The sequence below is a fragment of the Camponotus floridanus genome, unplaced genomic scaffold, assembly GCF_003227725.1.
Source record: "Camponotus floridanus strain SB8 unplaced genomic scaffold, Cflo_v7.5 scaffold109, whole genome shotgun sequence".
NCBI lineage: Eukaryota > Metazoa > Arthropoda > Insecta > Hymenoptera > Formicidae > Camponotus > Camponotus floridanus.
This window is the reverse complement of record NW_020229225.1, coordinates 404239-424971: the sequence shown is the minus strand read 5'-3', so window position 1 is coordinate 424971 and position 20733 is coordinate 404239. Positions and strand designations below refer to the sequence as shown.

The following is a 20733-nucleotide window of genomic DNA, read 5'->3' as shown; positions in this document are numbered from 1 at the left end:
ATCTATATTATCTAGAATTAAATCTTTACATGTATCTCTGTGTATTCTTATTATATATATATATATATTTTAAATGGAAAACAGAATCATCTCTTAACGTTTTTATACAACTCACAGTATGAAAATATATACAATTTACAAATAGACATACAATATATCTTTTTAATATAACCCTATAGTCTCACTGATAATAATATAGCACTCAGTAATCTTTCAGCATGGCTTAACAGCATCTGATGGTTCTACAATCTTTAAACAAATATCAGCCATCTCCACAAATGAAGGTATTTTCATAGCTGATGCTATTGCCTTCGTAGGATTTAGATCATTGAGAACTGCTTTCATGATATCGCGTAAATCAGGATGTTTGAGGCATTCTTTCAGTTCCTCGCTATGCCACAATTGTTGCAGTTTTTCCACAGGCACAGTATCTTCTGTTGAAAATTGATATTTTCGTTCACTTTCATGTTCTTTGGGTTTCTCAGGTAACTTAGGAGGCTCGCAAGTTTGACTTTTATGCTCCTTGCAACATGTTACAGAGCAGCTAAGATAAAGAAAAGAATATGGCCTAATATTAATAATAAATTTAATTAAAATTTATATACTTATATTTTTATATAGTAGGAAGAAAAATAATAAAAGAAATATTTTAACCATTTATTATATCAAATTAATATAATAAATTAATATAATAAATTAACATATTTTACTGTAGCTTTTCGATTTTTAGTCAATAATACGATAATTTTTAACAAATGTAACATGTATAATAATATCAACAATCCAAAGAGAATATAACCTCTTAAAGTCTATAATCTATAAATAGTACACTTACTAGGGTGTTTTGCATATCGGACACTTGTAAGGTGCGTTTTCCTTTTCACAGATACAACACTTTTTATCTGTCATGACCGTAATAAATAGACTGTTCAATTTATAAAACGTCAGAAAAGACGCAAGCACGTGTCACAGACTTATGTGAGCACGTGACGCATGGTCGACTCCATAATATGGATGAGTTCTGAAATTCTATTCTATGGGACAGAGTACTTTTTAATTCACTAATCAGGAAAAAGAAAAATCTTCTGCTTCTTTTGTTTTGATTGGTCAATTAAAAGCACTCTTTCTTGCAAATAGAATTTTCGAACACATTCTATACACCTAACCATCGCCATCTGCAGCTCGATGAAAGAAGTAAATTTAAATTTTTCGAGCTTTTGTAGTTTCAAGGAGATAGAAAGAGAGATGTAACATACATAAAAGTTATCCTTATTTTTGCGAAGTTTTATTAATTATGATGCTTATCAATGAAAATAAACAGGAATTTCGGTGAGAAATGCGATAGAAATTTATACTTTTATTAAAATAGATTTAACATGATATTTAATGTAAATCATGTCTATATCTATTTGCAAGGTATGAACTTGTAAAGTAAAGTAATTTTTCTTATGTATTTTCTCTGTTTCCGACACCTTGATAAATTGTCATGTAATTAAAAGTAATTTTAATCAACTTTATTGATATTAAATATTGAATCGTTTTAAAAAAAAACCCAAAAGGTTTCTATTTTACAAGATAAAAGAAATATTATTTTTTCAAACGTAACCTAATCCATTTTCAAGGGAAAATCCTATCTCTCTCAAAATGGTTACCAAATAATTTGGATTTTTATTCCAACAATCTTTTTCAATTTTTATTTGCCATTCTGTATGTACCATTTATTTTGCTCTCTTTATTCCGCGCAATCGATTTTAACTCGATGTGAAGCTTCCGATGATAACATTTAATTCAAGTTGCGCCTTATATTTATGAACATTAGCGTGATGAAAGTAGCGTTTGGAATTTACGTTCGCGCAAATACGCTGTCAAAGAGAGAAATTACGGAGCAGGACAGCGGATTTCGAGGAGGAGGCGGAACTGGCCTGGATCTCTAAATGCGATCTCACGGCGCGTGATAGCGCCGTCGAATGGAAATTCACATTCCTGCGGCAAGAGAGTACATACGTCACGCGTGCCGGACACGGTGCGTCAACCCAAGTGCGCAATTTCAACGTGATTTTATTTCACGTCACGCGAGAACCGAATCTCGATTTAACTAATTTTACATCGTTCGCGAAAAAAGTTTTTTTTTTAACGCTAAGCGAATCGATTTCTTTCCTCTAAACCGCTCGACGCAAATCAAATTTTGTTTTACTGTCAGATTAAAAAGCAAATCTGCGCACGTCGCCTCGGCAAATTCTATTTTATTTTTTCTACTGCAAATTTTATTTTTATTTACAATCGGATTTGTTTGTTTAATTTCAAACCGAATTTTTCACTTCACGGTAACCTAATCAAGTTTTAAATTTTTAGCTGTTGTCAAATAAACTATAACTGTATGATGATTTTTATAACCACACACCCAGTATCTAATTTTAATACAAAAATATTAAATTATATATTATTATAAATTTAATTATATATCATAAATTATATATTATATAAATTATACATCACAAGATAGGAAATAGAACACATACTAGTAATAAGTAAAATAAAAAAACATTAAGTATAAGCTTGTCTTTAAGATATTGAATATATGAAATCCACATATTTGAAAATATTAAAATAAAATAAAATTTTCTTTTTATATATTAAAAATAATAATATTTAAAAATATTAAAATAAAATAAAATTTATAATATTTGCGTTAAATTTTAAGGTTCAATCATGACCATCGCCATCGTCGTTGTCGTCGTCCTCGTCGCCGTTAAAAGCTCTCGATGCTGAAACTTTCTTCCCGAGGTCGGTGGCCATGAGCGGAGCTCGCGCGCCAAGGTCATTGATTCCACCGGCAGTTCCGGCTTGGTTTCTGGGCCAGGTTAACCGACGTGTCCGCGACGGCGACGTCCGGAATACCTTCGCTCACCGTGACGTCGACTCGGCCTGATACGGCAAGCCGGTAACGAGCCGCCATCCAGAGATGGACGTAAAGCTATTTGTACCAGCGGTCATAATCAGAACCAAATTCTCTTCGTTAATTAATATATTAAATTATAGAAAATAATTAAATTTAATTAAATAGTTTATTTTCGCGACAGATAAATAATTAGTTTTATAAGATAGGTGTTTAATGATACAATTCGCATAAATATAAATTTCCGTTTAAATGAAGAGTTTTGATAGAAGATTGAGAAATAATCGAGTGATTGAATTAAATATTAAATTAATTATTGAATTGTTAATTGAACTTAAGACATTGATACCGAGAACGAATTGTCTACGTGATACTTTAATGACGTGTGAGGCCTCTTTCGATACGAGACTCCGATTCTTACAGTTTGTTCGGCTAACGTGTAAATTACAGCCCTGCTGACACTATCGGAGCCCCACTCGCGGATATTCCGCCGCGCAGAGTGCGAGCTGGCCGTTCATTCACGTCTAAATCCCCGCTTAGTAGCGGGGCATTGACGCGGCGGCACGTGTTCCGCACCGCAATTTTAACCCTATACAACCTGAAAAAATCTAAAATCTGAGTTGGAGCGTCACGCGTAACTAAAACACTTTCATACACATTAATCAATTTTACTTTACGCTTAATAAATAAGGAGAAATTTAATTTACCTCTTCTAACGTATAATAAAAAACTGAATAAGTTTCTTTGATATTTAATTAAACAACTTTTTTACAAATTTTTTTAACGAGAGAAACTTCTCTCTCTCTTTCTCTCGCTAATTTTATAATTATGTAAACTGAGAATTATCGAGAATTAATTGTTAATTGAGCTAGATTTTCGCGATAGAAGTAGTTAACCGCATTCGATAAGCAACAGCAACAACCGCTTAATTGACTGCATAAGACGCGACACGAATTAAAACGGCATGCGCGAACTCATGCCCGAAGATGGCACGGGTTTACCTTGAGGAGGTCACGGTGTGTCAACCTCATCCTCTTCCTCCTTTTTTTTCTTATATTTGAAGGATGCGATGATCCAGTACCAGAAAAAATCCTCCTCCAAATAATTGTATCCATGTCGCAATCGTCCTCGACACGATGTAAATCGAGCAATTATTTACAATATTAATAATTTTTTGCTACTTTTTTACTACTCATTGTTTGAATATTATTTGAAGATTTTTAAAAGAAAAGTTTCTGTTTTACATGTGCTTAATAAGTCAATGTGTCAAGATTTAAATAAAACTGTAAATAGAAAAAAAATATACATATAAATTATAGAGATGTTACGAAAGAAAAGAAGAGGATCATTCTTCACACATGTTTATGACAGAAACCGGACCGAGGCTCTCCTCGTGAACGTATATCTAGGAGATCTCGGAGCGACCGCGCGCACGATGACAGCATCCGGCGCTCGCGGATGACGTCATACGGCGATGATCGCGTACGATGACGTCGACAATGATCGCGGATCGGCAAAAGAAGGAGGAGGTGGAGGAGGAGGAAGGAGCCCGAGTCGGCAGGCCAGGAATCGACGTCGCGCTGTTTCGTTGCCGGGCCAGTTTCTTCTAGTTCGCCGTATCGTCGACTTCTTTCGCATTCTCAAATTCGCGATCCCGAACGTTTAAGAACCGGGGAACGCAGGTCGTCGATCCGCGACACCGGCCGGACACATGACAGTGACCCACTTAGCGGTTCCGGTTTGTATCGCGCGATTATACGGCTCGCTCGATCGGGTGATCGAGTAAAATGATTCAACGAAATAATGACACCGTGTATCAATCAATCGTAATCGAATGATTACGGCAGCGCGCGATCGATTTTTAATACTTGATACCGTACTCGATACCGTACACTCGTGATACTGCTCGTTTAACGGTGGTTCCCCGACCGATCGAGTGCAATCAGCAAAGTTGAATTGTTGAATAAACGGAATGAATCGAGTAAAGTGAGTAAATGAAGCAACCTAGAATAAATCCAACTCGATATATGGATGGGATCTGGTGGAAATGTGGCTAATTCCCAAGGCATACTTGCCTTAGTCACGAGCGCGACTCTAAATTGAAGAAAACACAGTCGGAATGAACGGCCATGTTTAACGCCTAAAAGTGTGACTGATTATTAAATCATCGTTTTAATTTGTTGGATAAATTACAAATTATATAGATGTCATGTTTAACTGTCAAATGCGGTCGAGGCACAATTTGTACTTGTTAGTCAAACTTGCGATTTTAATGTTGAACAAATTGTGCATCTAGCGCGTTAGTCACTGTATGATTTATCCATTTGATACTAAGATTACGTTCAATATTAATTATTGTAAAAAATTGATTGTATTTAGTATGATTATTCATTAAAAGTGCTTACTTTGATGCTCTGTTTAGTGTAAATCATAGCACATGATCGCGCTGTTATCACGATGTTATCGCCAGCGCCGAGAATTAAACGATCGTGTTTAACGCTAAATGCAATCGTGCGACTCTCAGACGATGATTCAATTAGATGATTCAATTCCGGATGATAATTAATTTAATATATTACCGACATATTTTATAGTAGGACGGAGTCAAATATTCGATCAAATCGAAATCAATTCAAAAGTTGCAATATCGAATAAATGGAAATACTAGAGTGTGTTAAATAAAGTGCTAAATGTGGCATGTTGACGCAAATACGCTTCCAATATGATGTAAAGTACTTCTTACCGAGACATTCGCGAAAATGATTAACGCCTCGATCAGTGGTAATGGAGGAATTTGCATCAAAAGCAGCTAGATCTCGATCTGATAACTCACTACTCGATCATGGATCTCAAGTTTTTTTAAACTTGGATCGAGTTTTCGTAAAAAACAAATACTAAAAATATGTGATATGATATGCAATGATAATCATATACAGATATTTTTGCAGAAAGACAATAAAGATTAAAAAATATAATCTATAATAATAAGATACACAACACAAGCATAGTAGAAGCTTGTTTATTATTTTATTATTTCTATCATATTTTATGTATTGTAATTATTACATTACACTATTTTTACATATATATATATTTTATTTTATATATTTTTATTTTATTATATATGTCATATATATTTTATTTTATATATTTTATTATATATATATATATATATATTATATATATTTTATTATATATTTTTTATTATATATTTTTCATTATATTTTTATTACATTTTTATTATATTTTTATTACATTTTATATTTATATTTTTATTTTTTATTATAATAATTTCATTATAATTTTATTATAATTATTACACTACACTATTCATATATATTTTTTATTATATATACATATTATATTTAAAGACATATATATATCGTGAAAATCGTGTTCAATAATGAGAAAGATTCGCTGGCACAAAGATTCGCCGCAGGCGAAGGAACTTTATAGAATTCAGGAAGGCGATAATTTAGTCTCTACGTGAGCATTATGTCGCCTCGTGCCAGATTTGGTAAGGAACACTTGTTCTAACACGCGAAATCCTACACAGCTCTTATCACGTCGCTTTTATTTTGTTTTATTCTTTTTCCTCGTCTAGTCGAAGCAACTATGCAAATTTCTGACGAACGATCACGTAAATAGTAGGCGTTAGCTTTTTCGGGTCTGTTTGTTTTTCGATATCGCCCATTAGAAAGGCAATTCCTCACGTTGCCTTTCCAGAGTGTTGTCACACTTATCACGGTTTAATAGAATTTATTGTCGACAAATTCTATCAATTAATTATATTAATATTCAAAACGATTCAATTGGTGCGACAGATATCTTAACAATTGAAAATTCTTACATTAATCTAAATCGAGTCTGTTTTCCTTCCGAATTCAAAAAATATCTTTATCATGTCTCTTTAATCCAGTGATGTCTTACTACTAATTAGTACTTGTAGAGAAAAGTACGTTTTCTCTTATATTGTCTCTCTTGACATATTTTAGACATATTTTTTGTGTTCCTTAAATTATGAAGTAGTAACGTTGTTATATCCTAACTAATGAAGGATCAGGACAAAGTCCACCTGTATTTCTCTGTCTTTCTTTCTCTCTTTTCCTTTTTCTCTCTTTTTCTCTCTGGAGAATGACTCGCGCACTCGAGTTCATCGACGGAAATACATCGCACGAGTCAGAATGCCTTTCCTACGTTCGCCTAAGTAACATACTTTGTCTATATACCCATCTGTCTATCTTTGATAATAAGAGATTGTATAGTTAATCAATTCATCTTTCTACATTCTAGAACATAAGCGTGAATCTAATGCTAAATTTATTTTGAAAAAAATTAAAACTTTCGACTTTAATCTCTTATAATTTTATTCTTTTTTTAAAACCGATTAAAAAATCGTTCTTATCTCGATTTGACTTGGATTTAAAATTTTGACGCATTCTTGAATTTTTCTCTACGTTAATGATTTTTGCGATATATCATTGGGCTTTTATAAAAGTTGACGGATCCTCTCGTAAACCGCCGATCCAGCCTCGTGATTTTCGGAGCATTATCGAGACACGCGCTGGAGGTTGTCGCGACGGCCGGTTGCCTGCTGCCTTGAACCATGACGGTGCGATAAAAATGTCGGCCGTTAATTGGTCCGCATGCGGGACCGTGCATAGATTTACGTAATACGTGAATTTGCGAGAGAGACTGTAGCGGCATGCGATAACGCGAATATGCGACGCGTCGGCTCTGATCGCCATCAGCTGATCTTCGCAATTCATTCGTCGAACGTCAAAAGCGCGCTAAAATTCTCCCTCTCTCTCATTGAAAAAAAAAACGACGTCACGTTAAATCATTTTCCTCCAAGTATGTTCGTTCGAATCGCTTTTATCGTCAACATTATCGCTAGTACAGGATAGCTCGAAGATTACGTTTTGTCAAGAAACTTTGCGGATTCTAAGGAGACATTCTTTGAGGATCTTTTGCTTAATGAAAATTCAATTGGAAAAACTATCTTTGCAATTCTGATAATATATATTCAAGTAATATATATTGAATAATATATATTCAAGTTTTTTACTTTAAGTTTCTTCATTTTTATCCATGTTGCGAATTTTAATAATTTTTATAATTATTTTTGACAAGATTTTTTTCTTTTAAATTTATATAAATATTAAGTGGCACGAATATTATTCTTTTAATCTACTTTTATTTACATTTGTTCGCTCCTGATTAATTTTATAATTAAAATCACATTAGCGCTGCATGATCATCAAGGACTTTTCCATTTGTGAAAGTCTTAAATTCGAAGAATAAGAGATCTCTCGATCTCTTGCGCTACAAATTTTTAAGTTCGAAACATTAATGCGCTCTCTTATTATTCTATTAATTTCCGCTTTTTCGCGCACTATATGCGAGAAGAAACCAAGGCGTCAAATAATATACTTTTTTCGCGAATCTCGGTGAATCTTCAGACTTTCCTCTCTCTGCAGCGCATGCTTGCTGATAAGCATCTTTATTGCGCACTGGCGCAGAACTCGACATAATTCAATCAGATCGAGATCTTATTAAGAATATCGATTTGCTGAGTACACGATTTCTCTGCGCAAAGCATAAATAAATTAATAGAAATTAAATAATAACAGATTTTTTTGTAATTTTAATTTTTATCATCAAAATCCTTTCATAATTTTTAATCTCTACAGGGGATTAATTTTTATATTAATATAAAATTTATACAAATTAATTTATTTTACCTTTACAATAATTTTATCATTATATTTTGCCTGTATTTCTTTTCATTTTTCGTCCAATATTTTGTAACTGCACATTATTGAGTGCAAAAGATACGAGGGCAGCTAAGGAGGACAGATTAAACATTGTATTGATCTTTTTTCCTACAGACGGAATGAAAGACTGGCGATGCGCTCGATCACATTGGATTGTAAGTGACTGCTCGATCGCGAAATGTTCGAGTGTGCGTAGTGACATCACCTGAATGGGTTACACCTGTGTGGAGCGGCCACTGTGCATTCCACGGGATCGTGGAATGCGCGATAGTCTGCACATTTCCAATTGAAAGGCCTCCAAGAATGTAACTTCTAACGAGGAAGAGAGAAGTCGATCGGTGAGAAGTCTTTACATCTTTATACAAAATGCACAATAATGTTTTGCTTTGTATGCATTTCTCTTATATAATACTGAATATTATTGCCGCGTAATTTTTGTAAAGAGCTTGAATTTATCAGAAACACTGCGAAGAATAAGTAAGGCAATTTGTGGAAAAAGAGTCTCTAATTTCATAGAATTTAAACCCATCAAATAATAAATATTTATCTTGATCTAAATTATTTTCATATGAATTAATTTTATTCATCAAATTTTTATTTCAGTTTTAAAAGATTAATTTGATTGAAATTTATTTCAATCTTAATTTAATCTCATTCAATGTGACTTATTTTCAATATTTTTTTTATTAATAAGCAAATTAGCATTTGTTATTTTTTCGCATTTGTAGCCATTTTTCAGAGATGTACTTTTTATGTTTGATTTTCTTTCAGTAAGAAAATCGATGCTTTGTAATTTACATTTGTATTCTCGGCGCTTTCAATTTAAACTGCATTGAATTCGCAGTTCAATACCATTTCATGAATATATTCAAAGACAAACCGTGACATTTGACTTCAATTAATCAGAACAACCATGGAGTTCTTTTTGTTACTTGGAGTTTCTCAGAGCGAATGATGCATCCGGATGAAGTCTTCATCGGCCGTTATCGCGTTATATTGGGTCGGTGGGACTTTCGTCCGTTTGCAAGACTCGCCAAACAACGATAAATGATCAACATAACATGATAAATATTCAACAGTAAACAACAAATTTGAAATTTGAACGGCAAATTCCGATCATCGTTTATCGAAAATTTCGAATTTTTCTTATCTATTTAATTTTTAATTGTACATTAATATGTATATACGCATAATATGTATATACGCATCATTTATAAATTATGCATACCTAAATATACGTAATTTATTAATTATGCATAAATACGCATTAACTATTGAAACAATACACAAATTACACATATCGCAAATGTTTTTCAAATTAAAATGCTGGAATAGATTCTCGTCTCTTTCGACCTTTGATATCCTTAAAAAAAATCAACGTCTGTCACGTTGTGTTTAATAAGCGTCTTTGTCAGAAAGAAGGGGAAGAGAAAGATTAAGGGAGAGAAAGAAAAATAAATTGTAGCAACTTATCGCGACCTTTCTTGGGACCGGTATCACTTTCATGATGGAATAGCAACCGTCGTTCTTATAATACACGCGATTGTCACGCGGCCGACGACTGACGATAAACGTACACACGCAAACATGAAGATTGGCGATCGAAGCCCCTGCCTGTCGCCGTGGATCGACGTTTCGCAGTCATTCCGATCGATTCGAAACTTGTCTCTTCGAGGAGTCTCTCGGTGCACATCGCTTTTGGCGGTTCAGGCATCAGTACAGAGTTTTTCCGGAGTTTCTCAGTAACACGAAAATGAGCAAAAAGCTGGCTGCAGCGAAACTCACAGTCGCCGAATCTTTCGACAGATCGAAGAACGTCGCGGGCGAAATAAAAGAATGTTGCTCGAAGAAGAAGACAGCACCAAGTGAAATACCGATTGAGAAACCTAAAGAGATTGCAATTAAAGCAACGAAAATACAAGAAGCGCAGAAGACAAAGTCTACGAAGGATGATAAAGCTGAGAAAGCGATTCCTACAAGAGCTTCAAAAGAAAGTCTTGTTAAAGATATAAAACAGGCTCCTGAAGTTACAAAAGTGCACGAAACGCTCAAGAAAGAATCTCCTAAAGAATCTCTTAAAGATATCAAAAATATTAAATCAGAAACTCTCACTGAGATTCGTGAAACCAAAATGAGCGAAACTCTGAAGACAAAATCTACAAAAGATGATAAAGCTGAGAAAGCGATTCTTACAAGAGCTCCTGAAGAAAGTCCTGTTAAAGATATAAAACTGGCTGAGGTTTTTGAAGTTACAAAAGTGCTCGAAACGCTGAAGAAAGAAACTCCTAAAGATGTCAAAGATTTTAAATTAGAAACTTCTACTGCGATTACAAAAGTGAGCGAAATTCTGGAGACAGAATCTACAAAGGATGATCAAGATGAGGAAGATGAGAAAGCGATCCCTGCCAGAGCTCCTGAAGAGAGTCCTGTTAAAGATATAAAATTGGCCGAAACTCCTGAAGTTATAAAAGTGCACGAAACGTTAAAGAAAGAATTTTTTAAAGATATCAAAGATTTTAAGTTAGAAGTTCCCGCTGAGATTGGTGAGATTACAAAAATTAGCGAAACTCTGAAGACAGAGTCTACAAAGGATAAAGATGAAAAAGCGATTCCTGCAAGAGCTCCTGAAGAGAGTCCTGTTAAAGATATAAAACTGGCTGAGGCTCCTGAAGTTACAAAAGTGTACGAAACGTTGAAGAAAGAATTTTTTAAAGATGTCAAAGATTTTAAATTAGAAACTTCTACTGCGATTACAAAAGTGAGCGAATTTCTGAAGACAGAGTCTACAAAGGATAATCAAGATGAGAAAGATGAGAAAGCGATTCCTGCAAGAGCTCCTGAAGAGAGTCCTGTTAAAGATATAAAACTGGCTGAGGCTCCTGAAGTTACAAAAGTGCATGAAACACTAAAAAAAGAATTTCCTAAAGATGTCAAAGATTTTAAATTAGAAATTCCTGCTGAGATTGGTGGGATTACAAAAATTAGCGAAATTCTGAAGACAGAATCTACGAAGGATGATCAAGATGAGAAAGATGAAGCGATTCCTGCAAAAGCTTTTGAAGAGAGTCCTGTTAAAGATATAAAACTGGCTGATGCTCCTGAAGTTACAAAAGTGCACGAAACGCTGAAGAAAGAATCTCCTAAAGATATCAAAGATATTAAATTAGAAAGTCCAGCTGAGATTCATGAGATAAAAATTGAAACTCTGAAGACAGAATCTACAAAAGATGTTAAAGATGACAAATCGAGAATTCCAACGAAAGATTTTGAAGAAAGTTCTGTTAAAAATACAGAACCATTTGAGGCAGTTGAAGTTATAAAAGTACACGATACGAAGAAAGAATCTCCAGAGGTTATCAAAGATGATAAATTAAAATCCTTCATTGAGGCTTTTGAAATTACAGATACGATGGAAGCGCTGAAGGCAGAGTCTACAGAGGCTATCAAAGATGATAGTTCAGAAATTGTTTTTCAGGATCCCGAAGAAAGTAATGACGAAGATATAAAATTCTATCAAGGTGATCGCCCTCTTCAAGATGAAGATGTAGAGGAAACGAAGAAAATTCCTGTCCTTAGAAAGGTTGTATAAGCTTTGTTTAAAATTATACTAATGGAAATAGCTTACAATATAAAACTTATAAAATAAATAAATACTTACTAGTAGATGAAATAAAAATTTAAATAAAAATTTGTGAAGAAATGTTTTAATTTATATTTGTAAAATAATTTTTCTAAAATATATTGATTTAAATGCATTTAGTATTTTTTTAAATATAAATATAAAATATATATAAAATAACTTAAAAATCAAAAAAAGTTTAAAAATTTAAAATTTCGATTTGTTTAAAGTTGTTTTCAGTAATTAACTAGTGTAAAAACTCTATATTATCACTGTAAAGTTAAATTATTAGCTAAAAAATATTTTATCTATCTAATTTTATATATTTTGATACATATTTCATGTGTTTATTTTTATTTTCATTTAGCAAGAATTCAATTTTCCTCGCAGGATAAATTTTCAGTTAAATTTGATAAAAAATGATAAATAACTAAAGTACACTCAAGCACGTATATATGTACATACGTGTGTGTATGTTATTTAAAATTACTTAAATTTAAGATTCGTTATTTAAAAGAGTTTTAAAATATAATTCAAGTACGTGAAAATTTATTAAAATTAAATAACTAACGTAGGATTTGCTCAACCCTTGGGATATTGGCGCGCGTAAAATTTGGAGGCCCTTATCAGCACCAAATATGAACGAGCGTCCTTTGGTCCTAGCGATACATCTGTCGCCTTCATTGCCAATCGAGGTCTTCGAGGTGTTTGCGGAAATTATCGAAGTCGTCACGAAGAAACCGGTCGTTCTGTTGTATGAGACTAGATTTGGACGACCGGTCGCCAAGGATATCACCGATATAGGTAACAGAGAAGAATCCTACGATTCTATAAAAAATAGAAAACAATGTTTCGTACAAAGACTTTTAGAAGATTTTTGAAGACACCTAAAATTTGTTCGCTTAAACATTATTTTTGTTCGAGATCCTTTCCTTAAACATTATTAAATGTCTCCGTGATCTTCGTGATGTTTGATTGCGATGATTCATCATGACGTCATCGCGTTTCTCTCACCTCAAGACGAATAAAAGTGTAGAGACTGTTTGATACTTATCCGGGAACAACATGAAATGTATATGTATTATCACGTTAGAAAATAGAAATTTATTATTAATATCATTTAATTTTTTTATCTATTTTCTAGCTATCCTGCCAGCGGCTAACAATTGGGACGATGGTGTGCTCCTACCCGCCAGCTTCGTTTTTGAGCATCATTTGAACAAGAACAATTCGCCTCATGTTTATGCCGACGTAATCGTCGCGGATGATCGCGCTCCTCACGTTGACGTAATTAAAATTATAAGAAAAATCATCGAATTGCGAAAAAATTTGATAAATTTAACTAATTTATTAGATTAAAAATATAAACAACCTAAAACTTTGGACAAGTTTATGATTGCTATTATTCATTTTCGGATTAAAAATAGAATTATGTTTTCAAACGTTTCATTAAAAACTTTTTGTTTGAAGTAGAGAATCATTATTATTTATAGTTTTGTTTCATTGAGTCCACTATCAATTTTGAAAATTTTAATTTACATTGTATTATATTACTTTCTTTGCAATTCTCATAAATATTTCGACTTTAAAATATAAAATTTTTAATCATTTTGTTCTTTTAACTTTAAAAAATTAATCTATTTATTTAAGATTAAAGATTACTTTTTATTTTTTAATTTTAAACTATAAAATTTAATTAATATCAAGTATAAATTAAATTTTATAGTTTAAAATTAAAAATAAAAAGTAAAACGTAAAAAATTCTTTCACTATTTAATTCACGATTTAATTTTGAGTCACTTATCTTTGAGGCAAATATCTGTTAAAATTGTAGACTATTATGGACCTGCGAGGACACAGATGTGCCATTCCAAATAGATGCGATAAAATCTGCGTTACATCATTGCTCTTCAACTACCTGCAATCGAAAGGCGAAAACCCAGCATTTTTCGGAAATATACTCGGTCGGTTTACAACATCTCATTTATATATATATATATATATATATATATATATATATATATATATATATATAGTCTAAATCTATTTGATAGATAAAAAATATTATATATATATATATATATATATATATATATATATATAATATTTTTTATCTATCATATAGATTTGCATATTTATTTATTATCTATATTTATTATCTAATTATTTACTACCTACATTTATTTTTGCTAAAATTCTTCTTTAAAGATTACACATATCAAAAATATAAAATCGAATTAAAAAGATATATTTCTGGTGTATGTTTTATGTAGTGAGAATCTTAGCATAAATAATTATGAGAAAATATGCAGATTATAGAAATATTATATATAGTATCTATCTAGATACTAAAAAATTATTTGGGGCATTATCTGAGACAGTATTAAATAATAATATATCATCTGTTGTATTTTCGATGGGAAAAGGACGAATTATAGATCGTATATTTTATCGAAAATTCAATTTTGCAGATGCTAATTCGCAACTCGAAGTATTGCGAATGGTTGCGGGCAAGCAAGCGGAAGTGGGTATCCTGGAAGCACCGGTAATCGGATGTCACAAGATGACCATAATTGGCGCAGAATTTCTTCAAATTCTCCTCAGTTTGGGACCTTTACCGCCTTATCGCATCATGATCAATAAAGCACTAGGTATAACATTTCTCTATCTGCGTTAGAAACTCTCAAAATACCAATATTAACGTTAGAAAGATTCCATGAAATCGTTCTATCGTTTTTACGGCTGATAATGATTAATGTAAATAATAAATAAAATTAATGTAACGCAGCTAATTCATGAAGAAAAAACATTTCAATAAGTAAAATTAAAATTTAAAAAATCTATAAATATAAAAAGTATTATACACAATATGAAAAATATAACAGATCTCCTTCTAACGTTAAAATCGCAGCAAAAAGGAAAAACTCACGAATTTGTTTTTGACTTTAATTTTACTTTTAATTTCATTCCATTTCTCTGTAATAAGTTTACATTCCGTAATTAATTTCTATAATTAATTTTTCTACTGTTTATTAGAGAATACACTTGCTAAAGAGCTCACAACTTATTTGCTGAATATCAATCAGCGCAAGGAATGGATGGACAGGTTGTCACCCTTCGGCATTGTCGGTTTTGCAGAAAATTCAACGGACTTTTATAATTTGGATGAGATAAAGTCTGTAATCACTAGTGTACGTTATTATTAAGATTGTTTTATGATATACTTGTTATTTATCTCTTTCAATTTTTATGTATACCTTCTTTTATTTGAATTTTTCTTAATAATATAATCTCTTATTAAATCTAAGTAAATATAATAATTAAATATATAATAAATTTATCCTCGACTATATACATGATTCGTTAAAAAAAGATTCTCTCTCTTTCTATCTCTGTCTCTCTCGCCCATTCATTCATTTTCTCTCACTCTTTTTCTCTCGTCTAATTTCGCCTCCTCTCCGTAAGTACACGCTCTAATCGATTCTAAGTTGATCCGCAATCGATACATACAGAATAAAGTATTATCAAAATTCACTTTTTAAATTATACATTATTTCTATAAATCATAACATAAGTAATAATAATAACACGACAAGACTTGTATCCTGGTTGGTGTATTTAATTTTCCTTTTGCTTTTTATTTTTGATGTCTCAAGAGTTTAATTTTTCACAACTTTTTTAAAATTTTTCAGAAAAGTTTACGTTTCATTTTTAGATTCTTCACTTAAACTTTTTTTAATAAAAAAAAATTTTAAGGCTTTTATGCCTCATTGCAGTTATTATAATTGAATTATATAAATCATTATAAAATGAAAGATTAAAATTTACAGCTATATTTATTAATTCACGAACCGTCAAAATACTAATGCGTTTTATTAATTTATGTTATAGAATGTATGGTAACACATATGACAAAACTAATTTCAACATATTTTACAGAAAAAAAATTCATATAATTTCTCGCTTGTGATATCATAATTTCGTATGGCTGCAATGAAGAAACAAAAGTCTTAAAAATCATTAGTTTCTTCAAGATGCTTGAGATTTTGCTTTAAATAATGCTCGATGCGAAATTTTTAAGTTTCAAAACAATTAAAAAATATTTCTTAGTCTAATTTATTAAGCTCGTGATAGCTTCAGCCTACATTTAAATCACTACGTCGTCGGAAGGACTTCACAGAAGATCATAAAAAGTTAGGCGGAAGCATTCCGTCAGCGGGACGTATAGTGCCGTTCGTTAAAGCATTGTTCAGAAACCCTTCTAGCCGCATCAAAGGCCCACCACCGCCGTTTGTAATGTTTCGCATACGCGGATAATACTGCTCCGACAATAGCATCAACAATTTGTGAAATTGTGTTGGATAGGCAATCCATAACACATTACCAGCAACCTCGAGCATATCCAATATTAAAGTCGCGCACAAGTCGCACATGTCAGTTCTTGGTTCTAAAAATTAAAGAAATAAGTTTTTACTTTCACAGTATCATTTTTGTTGGATTATTTTTCACAGTATATTGACAACAAATTAATTTTCTTTACATATTGTCAAGATTCTTGTTTCGCATAAAAATTTTTTATATTTTTATATTTTTGACACTTTATATACAGATGGTACTTATAGATTTCATTTCTTATAAATCTGTCTTTTTATATTTCCAATAAATGTGCGTCTCAAATTTAGAAAATTAATATTTCAATTTAAACAATTACATCATAAAATGTAATGCTCTTACCAGTATTTAAAACGGCCGCCAACCATCTCCAAGCATGCTGAAGACCATAGGGATGAACCTTGGCGATACCCCTCCGCTGTGCTGTGATAGTAATCGACGCATATAATCTCATCAAGCCTGACATTCTCTTTAGAAACTTGTCTTGCTTTTCGACAGTGCCATCCTCAGAGTATTTGCAGCCGAGGGATTTATAATAATCCTCATTCGATTGGCCCTCTTGTTGCGACAGGAAGATTGGAATAGTGAATGGACATGCTTCATGAAGATGTGCTAGGAAAAGCTCACCAAAATCTGGATGCTCATTCCAGAGAGCAACAACGATCATCGCCACGGGAAATGCCATTTCCGGCTTGCTGGACACCAGCGTCTCGCCCTGACTCTAGAAATTCATATTCATATCAAATAAGAATTCATTCCTAGATAACAGAAAGATAACAGAATTTCAAGCTAATAAAAGAATTTGTTTATAGTTAAAATCAATATTTCTATTTAAAAAAAATTTTATTAATGTGACAAGTAATATAACTTGTTTATTTTTTCTTTTAATTATGACTTTAAGAAAGAGATTTCCACAGATACATACAACTATCTTTTTTGCCAAATGATCCTTGCAAAAAATCACTCCTTGCGGATGTTGCATCACGTTCGGAGATGATTTTCCAATCAAAAGATTATGCAATCTATCATATTTATCTCTCAAATGTTGCTCGCTAACGCCAGAGATCGCATTTACTGGAATATTGATTGCTTTCTGACACTCGAAGCGAAATTTCTTCGTAGCAATCGATTGTAAGAAATCCTTGCAAGTTTTTTTATAAAGATTTAAAAATTGTTGACTCTGAATGTAAATCTGCAATGACTCCTTATCAACGTATTCATAAAGATTTCCTGCAAAATTTTCGACATAAAAAACACATTAATCATTTTTCTTTCCATAATCTTTCTTCTAATCTATTTAAACAAAAATTTCAATTTAGATAGGAAATTAAATTAAATTAAATTAAATTAACATATTTTTTGTAATTAAGATATGTAATATATGAATTTATAAAATAGAATATAAAATATTGTATATGCATATAATATTTAAAATAAAATTTAAAATATATTATTTAATTATATAGATTTTAACATGCCTTCTTTGTATTTAGAATCTGCAGTAATTTCTTCCGATTTAGGTACAGATACAGATGTAACTGGCTCATTAATTGTTGTAACTGCTACTTCCTGATTGGTTATTACACTGGAGTTTTGGTCTTTATTCTCATTATTCTCCTCAGCCTTGTTTTTACCTAGATGCTGAGAAGGTACTGTATCGCCAACTGCAATATTTTCAGATTCCACAACTGATTGGACCTCATTCGCAGCTTGTGCTTTACGAGCCAATTCTGCTTCATATTGGGCATCTATTTTTTCTAAAGTTAAGAACAAAATATATTTAATAGTAGTTTATAAGAAAAGAAGATATACATATATATGTATATGTATATTTGACTATCTGCAAGAAATTCACGAACCTATCTCTGTCCGAAATATAGTCAATATATCGTCAATATGATGAACAAGGCTCTCGATAACATTCACATCTGAAGGAATCAATTCTCCACTCTATAAAAATCCATAATTATTATTAGAAATGATATAACAACTTGTACAGAATAAAAAATGTCACGTTTTCAAAAATTTATGATCATCTCTTGTAGTAAATTATCTCAATTTGACATTCAATAAAAATGTCTACAAACTTTTAATTTGTAAACAAACTTTTTGAAATAATTAATTTTTTCTTTTTTAATTTCTTTTTTTTATAATTACCTTGATTTTTTCATCTAAGGCTTCAATCTGTTGAATCAATTCCTTTATTCTCGCGGAATTTGCCATGAGAATCACGTCAAATGCGTGCTTATCTTTACAGTTCTTGGATAACGTTACGATATCACAGTATTTAGCTGTAAACTGGCCTCGATGGACCATCACGATCTTTGTCAACTCCTCCTTTTCTTTCATTCGTTTCCGATACTCTTCTACTTCTCGTTCCAGCTTTTCCTTTTGTTCCTGAGCACGTTGTGCTTGTAGTTGTTGCTCATGCCGCCTCTTAATCTCCTCTTGCTCTGCAATTCGCTCAACTTCGGCCAGAATATTTGCCAATTTCTCCTCCGTCCGTCGTTCACGCTCACGTGCCATTAGCGAGCGCGAATTCGCCATTTGCTCCTGAATGACACGACCATTTTCCTCCATGTGAATAATACGACATTGAATTTTTTTCTGTAATATATCGAAGGTATCAAAATATAAAACATTGATCAATATCTCTTATATGTATAATCTAATATATATTTATTAAAAATATTTATATATATTTATTCATATATATTATTATAATATATATATTTGTTAATATATATTTTTAATATATATTTATTAAAAATATTTTTATGTAATAGTATTAAATCTTGTTAAATCTTCTTGAATATGATCAACTATAGGATAATTACCCTGACTTCTTCTTTCCTTTGCTTTTCACTTTCCAAAAGAATTTTATTGATTGAAAAGTGAATGCCATTTGAAGTCGATATTGTGTTCTGCTTGGAATTATTATTAGTTTTCTGTGGAGTTTTAATGTTACAAGAATTTTGTTCATTCTCAATATTTTCCAGTTTAGAGTCATTTTTGCTTGACACTGCTTGGGGACTAATTGAAATACGATCCATCATCGCTGATATACGCGATGCTTTCTCCAAAGTGGATACTTTGAGACTCTCGAAATCTGATATATCCATATCGTGCGCCTTTAAAATAGTATTTATTATTGTACATTAGAATATAAAAACTTTCAGAGATCAAAATAAAAATTATAAAACCAATTTACATTGTTAACTATAATTTTTAATAAATACAAATTAAATATGAAGGAAGTAAATATAAGCATGCTATATGTAACAGATTCCATACGTTTTTATTAATTTATATAAATCAAATTTACTTTAACGAAAATTTTAGTTAAAGCAAATGAATTTAAAATATTAAAAATAGCAAAATTGACAAAAGAAATCATCTAAAAGTTTGTTGCAAATTATAAAATCTGTCTTTTTCGTCTATTCAATTAGAGTACTCACTTTTATCACGACTCACCTTAGTTATCGGTTTCTCACTTTTCAAATGAAATGACATGATTTTTCGAGAAAGTACACATTCATTCATGAATCTAACCTTATGTTCATGTTTTTCATGTTTTCAGTCATACATATTCCATTCAATATTCACGCCAAACCAAGATTGCGCCGAGATCAAGTAAATGACGCCGAAATCGGAGCGGTTTAAAGGTAGATTCATACCAATGTATATCTAATCGTTTGATATTCATATGAAATAGTACATATGATCTGATCAGCCAATGATTAAACCGATTTACTAGTTAATTACTATTTGATACGCGTATCACATGAGTGTAAACTAACTATAAGCCATACAACCCGAGAGAAGAATGAGTCTTCTGGATAATCCCTGAAAACGATATGCCCTCTATGGACATTAAAAATGTGGACCTAAACTACGAAGCCAGTATTCACGAATATTTTCAGAGGGTAACATATAATGTGTAAATTTCTGGTTCTGTTCCGTGCTATATGCACGAAATACTGGAGGTACTAGTGCTGCAAGTATAGCAAGCTGCTTATGTAAATATAAATAAATAAATATAAATAAAT

General features: G+C 31.8%; 3 protein-coding genes across 4 annotated transcripts; 1 reads left to right on the top strand and 2 right to left on the bottom strand.

The window, feature by feature from the left end:
- Positions 1–37: 37 nt before the first annotated feature.
- Positions 38–1024, bottom strand: LOC105252145 (zinc finger HIT domain-containing protein 3). The gene is made up of 2 exons (XM_011259415.3): positions 836–1024; positions 38–544 (listed from the first exon to the last, which is right to left on the bottom strand). Exons 1-2 carry the CDS (start codon positions 907–909, stop codon positions 214–216), a joined length of 405 nt encoding a protein of 134 aa, XP_011257717.1. The 5' UTR covers positions 910–1024; the 3' UTR covers positions 38–213.
- A 9191-nt stretch (positions 1025–10215) lies between these two features.
- Positions 10216–15544, top strand: LOC105252149 (WEB family protein At4g27595, chloroplastic). Its single transcript, XM_025412565.1, has 6 exons — positions 10216–12253; positions 12868–13096; positions 13437–13579; positions 14127–14256; positions 14764–14943; positions 15329–15544. Exons 1-6 carry the CDS (start codon positions 10427–10429, stop codon positions 15496–15498), a joined length of 2679 nt encoding a protein of 892 aa, XP_025268350.1. The 5' UTR covers positions 10216–10426; the 3' UTR covers positions 15499–15544.
- Positions 15545–16107: 563 nt separating this feature from the next.
- Positions 16108–20475, bottom strand: LOC105252144 (nucleoporin GLE1). 2 transcript variants are annotated; one of them, XM_020027803.2, is made up of 8 exons: positions 20143–20475; positions 19522–19815; positions 18842–19291; positions 18544–18634; positions 18163–18441; positions 17610–17914; positions 17027–17405; positions 16108–16739 (listed from the first exon to the last, which is right to left on the bottom strand). In XM_020027803.2, exons 2-8 carry the CDS (start codon positions 19804–19806, stop codon positions 16477–16479), a joined length of 2052 nt encoding a protein of 683 aa, XP_019883362.2. In that variant the 5' UTR covers positions 19807–19815; positions 20143–20475; the 3' UTR covers positions 16108–16476. The 2 variants fall into 2 exon arrangements, with proteins under 2 accessions (XP_019883362.2, XP_011257716.2); XM_011259414.3 differs by having other exon boundaries at positions 20159–20474.
- Positions 20476–20733: the final 258 nt, after the last annotated feature.